Source organism: Gasterosteus aculeatus, chromosome 1 (assembly GCF_964276395.1).
Source record: "Gasterosteus aculeatus chromosome 1, fGasAcu3.hap1.1, whole genome shotgun sequence".
In the NCBI taxonomy this organism is placed as follows: Eukaryota; Metazoa; Chordata; class Actinopteri; order Perciformes; family Gasterosteidae; genus Gasterosteus; species Gasterosteus aculeatus.
Window position 1 is genome coordinate 29,176,186 of NC_135688.1, and position 13,390 is coordinate 29,189,575.

The following is a 13,390-nucleotide window of genomic DNA, read 5'->3' on the forward strand; positions in this document are numbered from 1 at the left end:
CAATCGGCAGGCGAGTCAGTGGGAAGAAAGTGCCGGGGGGGGGCGGCTGGGATTTTTCTTTTTAGAGGAAATTAAATACGGTGATGTTTTATCTCTGCCGGCCATCACTCCTCTGGTTGTTAAAAAGAATAATCTATTAGACATGACGCTTGATTTAGCCCCTTAGGAAAAAATGTGATCATGGATTTATGGTCTTAATTGCTAGTTTTGTTTTCAATGCAGCATGATATCGTAAATTATGATCCATTTATAGTCAAATAGACCATAACGCGAGGTGGGCTTTAGGTCAGTGTGATTGACAGGTCGCTCCGCCTGTCCTGATGTGGACACTCGAACATTCATTGATGGCTGAAACCAAGTAGCGACGACTTTGTCAACCACCTCTCAACAGTCTGTTTTTCTCTCCTCTCATACAGAAACACTGAACCAAATACCGGTAACTAAGTAACAGATTAATCGCAGTCGCACTTTAATTCTGTCAATAAATGAGTGCAGGGACGCAGCAGACAGCTGCTGAGTAACCGGAGCAGAGCTTGACAGTAACATATTTGCTCACTGTGGCTACTGGTTTCCAAATTAGCCACCATTTTTGTCGTTGGGAAGTTTAATTTAATTAAAGTTAACTACGGTTTGCTACAATTTACTTTTAAATTCCTTTCAAATGTAAATGAGAATTGTAAACGCCCAAATCAAGACTATTGTTGTTTATTGTAATGCTTATGTACAGTCACCTGTACATAAACCCAAGGAGCTTTAAGTATGTAAAACTCCTTTGGTATGAAAACATATGCAACTGATTAAGACAAAGACAAAAAAAACAGCTCATTGCACAAAACTGGTGCAGAGATATTTTGTTGGTCCTTTTATTGTTTCCACTGTGAAGTTACTTGTCCCAACTACAACAGCGACCTCCTTCACCTTTCACTGCCGTACGTCCTGCGATCATAAACCAGCCATTCTCAACTGGACCTCGGCCTTTTTTATTTTCTTTGTCTTCTCATCATTTTTGTCTCTCGTCTCTCCTCCGGGTTTTCCTACAGCTGCTTGCGTGCCGCCACGTCCTCCACTCGCACTGAGCGGCTCTCACGTTGCACGGAACGCCTCCACCTCTCGCGCGTGTTTGCGCGTCTTTTGTTGCTCAGCAACGAGCGCACGGCGGGCCGAGAGGGGAAGCGGCGCGTGCGCGATACGTCTCGACGTGTGGCCGTGTGAACTGGTTGAGATGCGTGTGTCACGGTCCATGCGGGAGGCGCGAGACGCCCGCAATGACCTTACGGCAACGCTGGAGGGACATGCTGTCTAAAGCGCAAACCATCCCAGCAGTATAATCGGGTGGGCGGGTGCTGATGTCAAGGAGGACCCGGGAGTCCAGGTAGAAACGTTGTTATGCAAATCAGCTGGTAACCTGCATCGCAGATTTGAATACGTTTAGAATCACAAGAATCAGAAACCGGAGGACACAAAGCCGCCTTTGTCCCGCCACACCGGACACACTGCTCGGATTACTGAGAGACATTTCACTCCCCAACGCGGGGATCTGAGGACACAATTAATTTTCAATGCAAATATTACAATCTGGTATCGTAGCAACCAGGTCTAGCGTGCGTCTGTTGGCTGTGGAGAAGCTGAGGGTTGTTTTTTTTTTCTGGTGAGAGATGAAGTTAGTGAAGACACACACACACACACACACACACACACACACACACCCCAGCAACAGCAGTCAGAGCCCTTTCAGTAGGACAACTAAATATAGCTCCATACGACACTGAATTATGAGCTAATTAAAGGATTTGCGGCGCGTGTGTTTATTCTCTGGGCGCCATAATTAGAAACACACCGTGGAGCGCTGCGAAAAATTCCAAACAAAGTTCTGTCATCTCAGTGTTTTTAATTAAACTGTCAAAAACGTGTAGTGCTTCAGCTGCGCAATTCATTTAAAAAAAAAAAAAAAAAAAAAAGTCTGTCGGACCATCGCGAGACTTCTGATGGTGTTTTTGACGAATGGTCTCATCCTTTCTCACATGAAGCAGAACTTTGTTCTCATCTTCACTTTAGTCCCAAGTTCAAGCATCTGAAGAAGAGGGGGGGGCACATTCTCGAGGCCTACAGAGCGGGTGGGCCGTGTGGAAACAGATGGAGGCCTGTGTTGCCGCTGTGTGAATACAGAAGACTTTGTTTCATTTTGCTTCATGGAAGGAAAACGATCAAACCGTAAAATCTACTTTGTAAACCCAGCGCTCACATGGGGAATTAGCCCCTTGTCATATTCCCTGATTCACAAACAGCTTCCCTGTGGCCCGAAGGCGGCTGGCGAGAAGCGGGCGCGCGCGGCCTTCAGGAAACTGCGTGCTATCGGTCAATGTCTGTCCGCCGCCTCGCACTCCGCCCTCGACGCGCCACAGTCGTTACACTTCACCCAACGTCTTCCCCCATGAATAATTGAAGACGATTGAAGATTTAGTGCCTGACCAAGATCGTACTTTTTTTTTTTTTTTAAGGCCACGTTGGTCTAAACAACCACGAGGCATCCGCCGGGGGGGTCACGCCGACGCCGCTGGCTCATTAAAAACCGGTCCCTAGTTTTCCGCAGGCTTTTGAATGGGATACCTCATTGCCCGCTCCGTCACCAGCTCGACTTCTCGTGTGCTGATGTGACGCTAAGCTCGCTGCTCTTTTCTCTCTCTCTCTCTCTCTCTCTCAGGGAAAGGGCGCTTCTTTCGCTTCCGTTTCCCGGCCATCCCGCTGCTGGGCATCAGCAAGCAGTCGCTCCCCCAGGAGGACCCCGACGCCGTCACGGTGGACTCGCCGCGCCACAGCGAGGGCTCGGTGGCCACGCGCGACTACCAGCCCCCCGCCACCCGCGAGAGCCGCAGCCCCTCCTACGCCAACGACACCCGCGCCCTCATCGGCCCCAGCCACTGCTCCACCCCGCTGGCCGGGCCCCTGGACCACTCGTCGCCCAAGGGCCCCCGGGGCCGGTCGTACCCGGAGCGGACGGTCACCCGGTCCCACCACCGGAGCAACGAGGAAACGCTGGTGGCGGCGCCGTCGATCCCGGGCCTCACGCCGACCGCGTCCGGGGAGAGCGTGTGCAGCATTCGCAGAGCCTCCTCCGTGCACGACATGGAAGGCTTCGGCGCCAACGGCAAGATGGCGTTCAGGGGCCGACACGCCAGTGAAGGTAGGAGTCTCCTGCGCTCCTATGGAGCCCGTATGGTAACTAGCTGTGAGTGATGGAATCTAAAACACATGCAGAAAATCACATTGTATGATTTAAAAATATATATTTGCAGCTTATTTATTTATAAGTGGAAAAACATGCAAAGTCGGCAGTGTATGAAATGCTTTGTATAAACATATACAATAAGTAGCCAGCGTGGTATAGAAGTATTAAATGGTGAGCAAACGCTATCCTAACATTTAGAGGAACTAAAATATGAAATGGTTCTGTGTAATACGGGACTTGTTGGGAAATGTATTGCGTTACAAATATTATACTACTATATTTTGGTCTTTACTTCTGGCCGAACTGACTGATCCCAACCGTCGGAGGCAGATGTGGAGCCTCTTAATCACCATTATAGTGCGTCACGGTCTACACTGTGTGCTATTGAACTTCCCGTGAGTCGCATTAGGCCTTTGGCCTTCATTTGGATCGGGGAAAAAGACCGTCCGTTTCCTGCAGGCCAATTACGTCGCCCCCCCCCCCCCCCCAAATACTCCATCCACGTCCAAATGGCTCCCAGCGGCTGACACAGTAATACGTCTACTTCACAGTAATGAATTGTTCATGGGTACAGTAGCGGGTGTTTGATGCGCCCCCATTTGTCATCATAGATGCACCTCCTCTTGCTCACCCCCCCTCCCCCCCCCTCCTTCTTTTTCCTCTTCTGCCGTCGTGCTGCTACAATCACAGACAATGGGCGCAACATTAAAGGTAACAAACTCCAGCTGTTGGACGCGAGCACGTCTACCAGATAGCGTGTGCGGCACGAAGGCCTGCTTGCTGCATGAGTCCCCCCCCCCCCCCCCCCCCCCCCCCCCCCCGACACACACACACACACACACGTCTGAGGTTTATGTTGAATGCAAATGCACCGGCATTGTAAGCCGGGAACACCGACCGGCCCGACCCCGAGCCAGTCGGCCAGGAGACGGCTTGCTTTGGAAAAACGCCACGTGGACGTTGGGAGAGAATCGATGGCGCTTTACCAGATGACGCCGCTGTCTGCGACCGCTCTCCCTCGGGGGAAGGAAGGGGGAGCCGTTCCCGTCTCCGCATGTTTACGCACAAACTACCGTTTCGTTTAGGCCCTTTTTTTCCTCCTCAGTGCTGCACTGTTTAATATATGAGGTCGTGTTCATGCCGATGACGACTGGCCCTGCGATCCGGCCCCTTCCTCCTCCCTCCCTCCCTCCCTCCTCCCTCCCTCCCTCCGCTGTTCCCGCTTTCCACTTCACCCCCCGTTTCTTCTCTCTCCCGGTTGGCTAGTGTCTCGCTCCTGGATGGCCGGGGGTATGGCTTCTGCTTTTTTCCCCTTTTGTTGAACTTATTTTTCATGACTGTGACGAGTGTGACCGTGGCATGAAGCTGTGCTCATCATCAGCTGTCTGTTCCTCCGTCCTCGACTCTCAATCACTGCACTGTGAAAAAAAATAGTCACTGAGCTGAATCAGCGATCCTTTCTTTTTCACTTTTTATCGCTCGCATTGGGTGATGTGTGTGTGTGTGTGTGTGTGTTTGTTAGTGTAGTGCCGTCACAGTGTTTCAGTGTTGAATGAAGTCGATCATTGAGTCCGTGCTGTGAAGTTGTAGAGATCGTTGTTTAGAAGGAACAGAATAGAACATTTAGTTCATTCCGGGGTTTGGTACCAGCACCGGTCCCTTTGCCCTTTGGTTCGGTTCAGCTGCGGCCCATCGAGACACGTTTCTCTTTTTCAAGTTTCAGCAACTGTAATTGCTCCATACATGAAGGCAGCCCTGGCTTCCCCCCCTGTAGGAACCTCCCGGCTATAAATGTGTTTTATAAAGTGAAGTTACCAGAACTTGGCCGTAGTAGATTGAACTGGAATCGGTACTCGTTAGTACCCACATCATTTGTTTGCTACTACAGTGGCACCCGGCCCTCGTTGGTTCAACAAAACCCAAATAAATATTAGAAGTTTGAGTCGTTGTTCTTTGGCCCGTTTCTCATTATCCTTTTTAATGAGAAACCTTTGAAAGGCCTTTTTCAATCAGACGGTGCAGAGTTGATCCTTCGGTGTCTGTTGTATTCTCTCTGTTGTGTCGTTGTTTCAGCTCACTCCAAAAGTAATGGCGCACCCCATGCTCATTTCCCATGATGCAACGGTCGCCAGAGAACGATTCAGAGCGCGCAGCACCTCTTTACCGACACCCGTGTCGCTCTCCGTTTCAGGACCGCTCAGCCAGATCAGGTCCAGCCTGCTGGGCTCCACCTCCGACTCCCACCTCAACAAGTACAGCACCATCAACAAGATCCCCCTGATCACGCTCAACTTCTCCGAGGCCAACAACGAGAAGAAGTGCCCCTCCCCGCCGTCCTCCGAGAAAACCATCATCGCGCCGAAGGTCAAAGACCGCACGCACAACGTCACCGACAAGGTCACGCAGGTGAGCCGTCGGCCTGCATGTGGACATGTTTATTGGATTCACGCAACCTGCTCTGATCACATGACACATGAGGCCGCGTGATCGCAGCTGATCGGGTCCGTCGTGTTGGACCCATTCGGGTCTTTATGGGTTCATCCACTTTCAGTTCCGTTCACGGTACTTCAAGCGTATACTTTGAATCCTTAAAATCCTTCATAGAACTAATGCAGATAAAAATGTAGTACCTCAAAACCTTTTGTTTTCAGACTAGTGCTCAAACATAGTTTGGTATTTGTAAAATGCAATTTGGTTTCCAAACCACCTATAATTCAGTCGTCTTGTTTTTCATATTGTGATATTTATTTTGGTCTATTTGGTTTTTCCTTGTTACATTTTTATTCGGGTTTTTTGAAGGACTGAGTCGTTGGAATGAGACACGAGGGAAATTCTGAAAAACAATTTATCTACTCGTGTATGAAACCATCTCCTCCATGTGCCATAAAGTTCTGAGAGCAGCGAAGCCGCAGGCGGCCGTGGTTTGTCACTTTGTTTACAGCGCCAGGCCTTTTGTACAAACACTACATTTTGTTTTCAGCGCACACAGACAGCAAATATATTCGTGGAATTTGGAAGAATGTGGATTGGAATCACTGCAAACACATAAGTGTTTACTACAAATACAAACTAAAGTACTATGATGAATAAAACTAGTTGTCACTCTTTGCTGATTCATGTGCATCGCCGGTAAATCGGTCGCGATGAAATTATGATTAAAATGCCAGTTTCCCCTTTTTTTTATTTTAATGTGTAATTAAAATCTCCAATCCAACCTATTGAAAACTTTTACAATAACGAACTGTAGTAGACATTAATTTTATTAATAATTCATACCCCCGTCTGAGGTTGGGCAGACTGGAGTGTAGAGAAGTAAGAATTCCATATTAATGCCCACCGTAATATCGTTTAATATCTATAAATCACTCTCACGCTGACTGAGCAGCCGATGAAGTCAGCAGATTGCAGATCCCCCCCCCTCACCCCTCCCTTCACACCCCCCGCCTCTCCCCCACGCCCTCCTCCTCACCCCACACACCCCAAACACCCTTCACACCCCCCGCCTCTCCCCCACACACCTCACACACGAGTGCCTCAGGGTGATTTACCGTAAGTCGAGGGGTTTGATGGGCGTCCATCACTTGTAACACATATAATGAGGGAGACGCTCTAACGGGGTTAGAGGTCATTCTCACCTCCCCTGACAGCGTGGACTAGAAGGGTAAGTTTCTGTATTCCCAGGCCGCCGATTGGCTGTCTGTCCATTTAAGGTGTTGCAGATGGAGGCCACAGAAGTCGACCCCTGTTGGCCGCCTGCAGCCTCCACATGCAGCATTAAAGCAGCACGGCGGTCAGGCCGGGAAACGTGCTTCCAACGGCAGTGTGCAACGTGTGGCACGCTGGAGGATCTGAGAACCCAATGCTGTGCAAACACAAAGGCCCCATTAAATACACAATGGGCCCTCAGTTTAGATCAGTACACCGGCCTCTAGATGCCCCGACTGTGGGGAAAAACACGGACAGGAGCAGATGGCTTGAGAGAAAAGCGACCCTGGACTCCTGCGGGGCGTCGTTAGGAGGCGTCGGAGCAGGCAGCCTCCTCCCCGGCCTCCTCGGGCAGATGGAGCCCCGCAAGCCGGCCAGCTGAGGCACAGCGCTCGCACGCTGCGGCCCGAGCTCTTCCATGGCCACAACTCGTGTCTCATCCTGAACCAAAGCTGGATGTGGAAGCTTCGTCTGCCGCCTTGGAGCTGAACGATTGCTTCGGAGTGATGATATGAGCCGTGGGTCTTAAAAGGTTAATGACAGAAACATTGAACAACCCACTCTCCATTTTACACGACAAATAATAGCCCAGCCCTGACGACGCAGAAGCAATAAAACAAAAAGAAAGCCAATCCTCATTTGCGTTTTATGTGAAGCCTCTCCGAACACGGGCCGTGATTCGTCGACACAGCAGGGGGGGTTCAATCATTAAGGTGGGATATTTCATTTAGAAAGCGATTGACGGCAACACGGCTGCTGTTCTCCGTTTTGTTGGCGAGTCACCGTCTTGTTGTTATGGCCACAATTGCTCATGAGTCGCGTGACGCTCTTAACACACACAACCATTCGTTGGTTTGCGTCTGAAACGGCTGCGGGAGAATCCGCTGACGCAGCGGGACCCCCTCGTGAAGGCGACTCTAAATCTCTGGGATGAAATACATGTTGGATAAAAAAGAAAATGGTAAAGGTGTGCAGGCCTTCCTGTGTGGTGATCTTACTCATTTCTAACACAGCAGCCAGCTGGGAACTGCGATGTCTGCAGCCTTTTGGACACCTGCTTTTAATGAAGTGGCAGCCTGATGAATAATAGCAGACTTTCTGGCCCCTTTGCTCCCTGGTTGAGGTCATAGGGTCATCCCGTTCGCGAGGGTGCAAACGTTTGACCCTCCAGCGCACCGAGGGCATCACTTTCTCTAATAACCAGTTCAACTATTTAGGCTTCGCCCTTTCTGCCTTTCTTTGCCTCTGCAAATGGTCCTCGCTGGGCTCGGCCCTCTCCTCCCGGTCACAGGGGTCATGGAGGCGGGCGGGCCGGAGGACGCGGTTCCCGCAGTGAAGCGCGTCGCTCTCCCCGCTCGCTGGAACGCGGCCATGTGGTTGCTGTCTCCCTTCCAGCTGGCGCACCTCCTCTTCCTCTCCCCGCCGGGCACTGGAGGACACTTAAGACGAGGAGGTGCGTCGGCCGCCCCGCTCAGGCCGTTACTTCCGAGTCGTTTGAGACTCTTTATCCCAAATGGTCCGTGAGGCCGCTGCAATATTGAGGTTAAAAGCTCCTCGGGCGTGTGTGTGGGAGCCGTGATGGCAGCGATCGTCATCTCCAGGCTCGCCGGCGCAGATCAGAGCTCCATTTTGGAATGATGGGATTTCATGCAGGCGGTTTTCATTTCTTATGAAACGGGTTTCTTTTTGTTTCTCCCAGATGTTCACGTCTCACTAGATCACGATAAACAGCTGCCGCAACAACCGCTGTAATCTAAATTTTCGTGGTCACGGAAGTCGTTGTTGTGGCTTATTGCTCCTATTAATACATCTTACAATTAAATATTACTAATATCATTTCTATCATCGTGAGTATAGTATTTATTCGTCCTGGCCGGAGTGATCTGCCTGTGCCGGGTTCTCTCTCCCGCTATGCAGCGGATTCGACTCCTGCAGCCAGATTCCTCCCGTGTCCACAGACGCGACCTGATCCTCAGTCGTGTGTCCTGATGCAACTCGGCAGCGGCACAGAAACGCTAATGAATGCCGGCTTAACATTTCACCAAATGTAATATATTCTCTTGAAACCGCGAGGCATGCTTACGATTCTTTAGACGCTCGTCATTGTGACCTTGTGTACATTCAGAGAAATCGGACTGTGGAGACTTTGAAAACGCTTTTTCTACCTTAAAGGGTTTCTCCTTGATTCAACGCTCCAAGTTGTGCTTCTCTGGTGAGACTGAATTCAAAGGAAGATTTTCAAAATCAAGAGCTGAAATGTTGTGAATGATTCCAAGAGCACTGGGTCCTACGTTTCCCATAATGCAACTCAACGTCTTTTCTGAAGCTCTCTGAAGTTTTTATGCATTTTTTTAACGGGCATCATTCCGTCATTCAGTGGAAAACTATTATTTTTCTCCTAAATCTGTGACTTTAATGTGAAAGTGAATTTCAAGTTTCTTCTTTCTCATTTATGATTTAATAATCTCAGAGAATGTCAGTGTTTAGTCTTTTTTAAGTCATGAATATTACCCTCCTACCCCTGGCTTCATTATTTATACATATATATATATATATATATTATACCTACAGTAGCCTTAATACGCAGTTGTGTATATAAGATGCTAACAGTTAAATAAATCTGCTGGATTCTGCCCCCAGGTTCTCTCTCTGGGGGCAGATGTGCTGCCCGAGTACAAACTGCAGACCCCACGCATGGACAAGTGGACCATCCTTCACTACAGTCCCTTCAAAGCCGTGTGGGACTGGCTCATCCTGCTGCTGGTCATCTACACGGCCATCTTCACGCCCTACTCCGCCGCCTTCCTGCTCAACGACATCGAGGAGCAGATGCGGCGCGAGTGCGGCTACTCCTGCTCCCCCCTCAACGTGGTGGATCTGATCGTGGACATCATGTTCATCGTGGACATCCTCATAAACTTCAGAACCACGTACGTCAACGCCAACGAGGAGGTGGTCAGCCACCCGGCCAAGATCGCCATCCACTACTTCAAAGGCTGGTTCCTCATAGACATGGTGGCCGCCATCCCGTTCGACCTGCTCATCTTTGGCTCGGGATCCGACGAGGTGAGGGGGGGCGGCGGCGGCGGCGGGGGGGTTGAGGGTTCAACAGTTGTTCAGTCGATCCTAGTATGTCATCCTGAGCTGTTTGGGTCACTGAAGCGATCGGACACCCGGCTGTCACATCGGCTTCCCGGCGCGTCTGGAAGGTCCCTCAGGGTGTCCCGACCGGTCAGAAGGTCTCCTGCTGGGGAGGAACGCTTCAGTCTCCACTGTGTCTTTCTGAGGGAGATGGTTGTCTAAAGCTCCGAGTGAGTAGTTCAGGCAGTGAGCACATCCCTAGAAAGCTTCCTTTTCGTATCCAGAACCTGCACACGCACGCACACACAAGCACGCGGTTAACATCCCAGGTAGGTGTGCGTCCATGGGGCGAAGCTGCAGCGTCACTTCTCGGTTGTACAGCCGTATTGTGTGTCGCTTGCGGTGAGTGACGGGTGCAGAGACGCCAGCGGTGAGTGACGGGTGCAGAGACGCCAGCGGACAGCTGAGCGGCGCCGCGGCGCGATGCGCGTCCCTGTCACGCGGCTAGATGACAGAATGCGTGTTCCCGTTACAGCTCGTGTCAAAAGCACACAGTGGCGGGACGCTCGTATTTTTAGCTCCTTCAGATCACCAGCAGCAACCGAAAATAACGCGTCTGCGCACCGTTTTTAGCGACTTCGTCTTTAGGTTGTGTTATTTTAGCTCTTGGTGCGGCGGCTATATTTAGACACAATCCCGTGCGCCTTAGTTGCCTGGAAACCATCTCCGACCGCGTGGACGAGATTGCATTTCCTTTTTTTGCCGATTCCATTAGAAACCCGACAGGCCCACTCGCAGGGCCGGTGGAGATGTCCCGTGGGAGAGTTCTCCGTGCGCTCTGCAGGACGGAAAAACGTCCCGGTGTCAGATTTACATACCGGAGGCCTCCGGGCTCCTCTGTCATTTCCCTACCATTGTCCTGTTGGGATAGATGGCAATATTTGCCTATTATGTCCATGTTCACCTGTGCTTGGGTTCCATATTTGAGGTGGTTGCAAACTACGGTGGTTTATTGTGAAAATGTGCTCCACGTCTCCATCGAACCCAGAATTTCAATATTCAATTCCGGGCAGAGTCAACAGCCTGAATGTGTCTTGGAGTAGCAGGGATCGTGCTTGATTTGGTGAAATCTTACAGTGCCGAGTCACAGATTAACGCAAACTTTAGGACACAATGTTCCGTTTGCGACGTCATTGATTTGCATTGAGTGGATCTTTACTTTGGGAAAGAGCCAGTTCTGCAAATAAATATTTGTTAGATCAAAGTGCAGCTCTTCTGTCTCCGTCTCTTGCAGTGGGCATTGTTTTTCCCTTTTTATGAACACGCTGCGGCTCCGTTCTGTGCTGAGCGGACGAGTGAGAGGAGGCCGGTTCACGGTAACCAGCAGCCCCCTCAATCTGAATTCAGCCCTGGCGCTTTTCAAAAAGTTTGTACTCGTTTGTACAGCTGATTCTTTTTTTTTCTCCCTCTTGTGAGATCGGATGAATAAAATGGCCCCGCGGTGCCGTGGTGGCAGACGGCCAGCGGGATGCGTCTTCTAAAGCTGGTTTCTAATGGCAGCTTTAGCCCCCAAACGCCCCCCGACTCACTGCGAGCCCGGATCTCAATCAGACGCCTCGGCCCGAGTCGGGCGCCACTTCACCTGAGGCCGACGATAGATAATTCAGAGCTCTTCTGTTCCGACGTATGACTCATGCGCCGCTCGCTCAGTCCTCGGCAGGAAGGGGAGACGGGGGGGGGGGGGGGGCGGTGATTTTGGGGCAGAGACGGAGGCTCGTTACTCTCACTCCAGTGACCTTGTGATTTTTAAATGAAGCGTTTTTGTGTGAACGTCTGTAATGTGCAGCCTGTTGTCTCGCGTTCCGACCGGCTGGTGTTTTATGCTTCGGTTTTCTCGTCCTAGACCACCACTCTGATCGGCCTGCTGAAGACCGCCCGCCTGCTGCGGCTGGTCAGGGTCGCCCGTAAGCTGGACCGCTACTCTGAGTACGGCGCCGCCGTCCTCATGCTGCTCATGTGCATCTTCGCCCTCATCGCCCATTGGCTGGCGTGCATCTGGTACGCCATCGGCAACGTGGAGAAGCCTTACCTGGAGCATAAGATAGGCTGGCTGGACAACCTGGGGGTGTCGATAGGTGATCATCGGTGTTTCAAAGTAAGACGAAGGGTCACCGTTGCCGTTTGTATGTACTTAACTTCCCCCTTTTCATGGGTCGTAGGAAAGAAGTACAACTACAGCGACCCCAGCTCAGGCCCCTCCATCAAAGACAAGTACGTCACGGCGCTCTACTTCACCTTCAGCAGTCTGACCAGCGTGGGCTTTGGGAACGTGTCCCCCAACACCAACTCTGAGAAGATCTTCTCCATCTGCGTCATGCTCATTGGATGTGAGTGACGGCTGACTCACAGAACATCTCAGGTTTTAATAGATTGAGTGTGATCAGGGCTGCGTTCACAGTGTTTCATGTTACCAAAGACACTGGTTTATGACAGTAAGGTCGGCGGTTGCTTGAGGAAAGGTCACGTGGTAGCAGCAGCTGAGGGGGGGGCTTTTGTGTGGATACCGTGGCATGAGCGCTACGACTTCTCTCCCAGCTCTGATGTACGCCAGCATCTTCGGGAACGTGTCGGCCATCATCCAGCGGTTGTACTCGGGCACCGCCAGGTACCACCTCCAGATGCTGCGGGTCAAAGAGTTCATCCGCTTCCACCAGATCCCCAACCCGCTGAGGCAGAGGCTGGAGGAGTACTTCCAGCACGCCTGGACGTACACCAACGGCATCGACATGAACATGGTACGACAACGGCGGTGTGTGTGTGTGTGTGTGCGCTGTGTTGCTGCTTTTTCTCAAATCTTGACTTTCAACTTTGCTGTGTAACCACATCGTGTCCCCAGCAAAGTGAAACCGAGGCGGCGAGGCGTTGCTGATGCATATTGTAACTCTCATCATGACACTTCCTGTTCACGGTACTTATTTAAGCTTGTCTCTTCCATGTCTGCCTCTTGTCAAATGGAATGACCCCGCCACTCTGGTAAGAGCAGGAGGTACATGTGTTAACGAAAGGAATGTGGATGTGAATGATCGTCGGTGGTAGAAACTAGCCGTGTTTGATCCCAGTAGGCGAAAGTTACTTCTTTGGAGTGGCGTGTCGTTTTTTTGCACAGAGAATAACAGACGGCGTTACGCTGTTTTAGTCATGTCCCCGAACATGCATGTCGATGTTCCTTGGCTGTGCCACCCGCTGCAAGCGGTCGCAGTATCCACTCCACCGGCCGCTTCCAGGGATGGTTGTGATGTTTTGAAGCGAAGGTTGTATGAGGTGCTAATCCACAGTCGGTGTGTTTACTACGTGGTCCCCTAACACCACCCTCCTAAC

The 13,390-nt window shown here is 50.9% G+C and overlaps 1 protein-coding gene across 6 annotated transcripts in view; it reads left to right on the forward strand.

The window, feature by feature from the left end:
* The window catches only part of LOC120826423 (voltage-gated inwardly rectifying potassium channel KCNH7), a 90,852-nt gene that overhangs the window by 67,254 nt on the left and 10,208 nt on the right, over positions 1–13,390 (forward strand). For 3 of the 6 annotated variants that reach the window (XM_078102245.1, XM_078102233.1, XM_078102236.1), the window contains exons 4-11: positions 2,702–3,181; positions 3,917–3,937; positions 4,493–4,516; positions 5,418–5,632; positions 9,572–9,997; positions 11,916–12,147; positions 12,232–12,399; positions 12,608–12,807. In XM_078102245.1, the coding sequence (XP_077958371.1) occupies positions 2,702–3,181; positions 3,917–3,937; positions 4,493–4,516; positions 5,418–5,632; positions 9,572–9,997; positions 11,916–12,147; positions 12,232–12,399; positions 12,608–12,807 (1,766 nt within the window). The remainder of the gene's footprint in view (positions 1–2,701; positions 3,182–3,916; positions 3,938–4,492; positions 4,517–5,417; positions 5,633–9,571; positions 9,998–11,915; positions 12,148–12,231; positions 12,400–12,607; positions 12,808–13,390) is intronic. The other 3 variants (XM_078102247.1, XM_040189071.2, XM_078102240.1) reach the window with 2 other exon arrangements.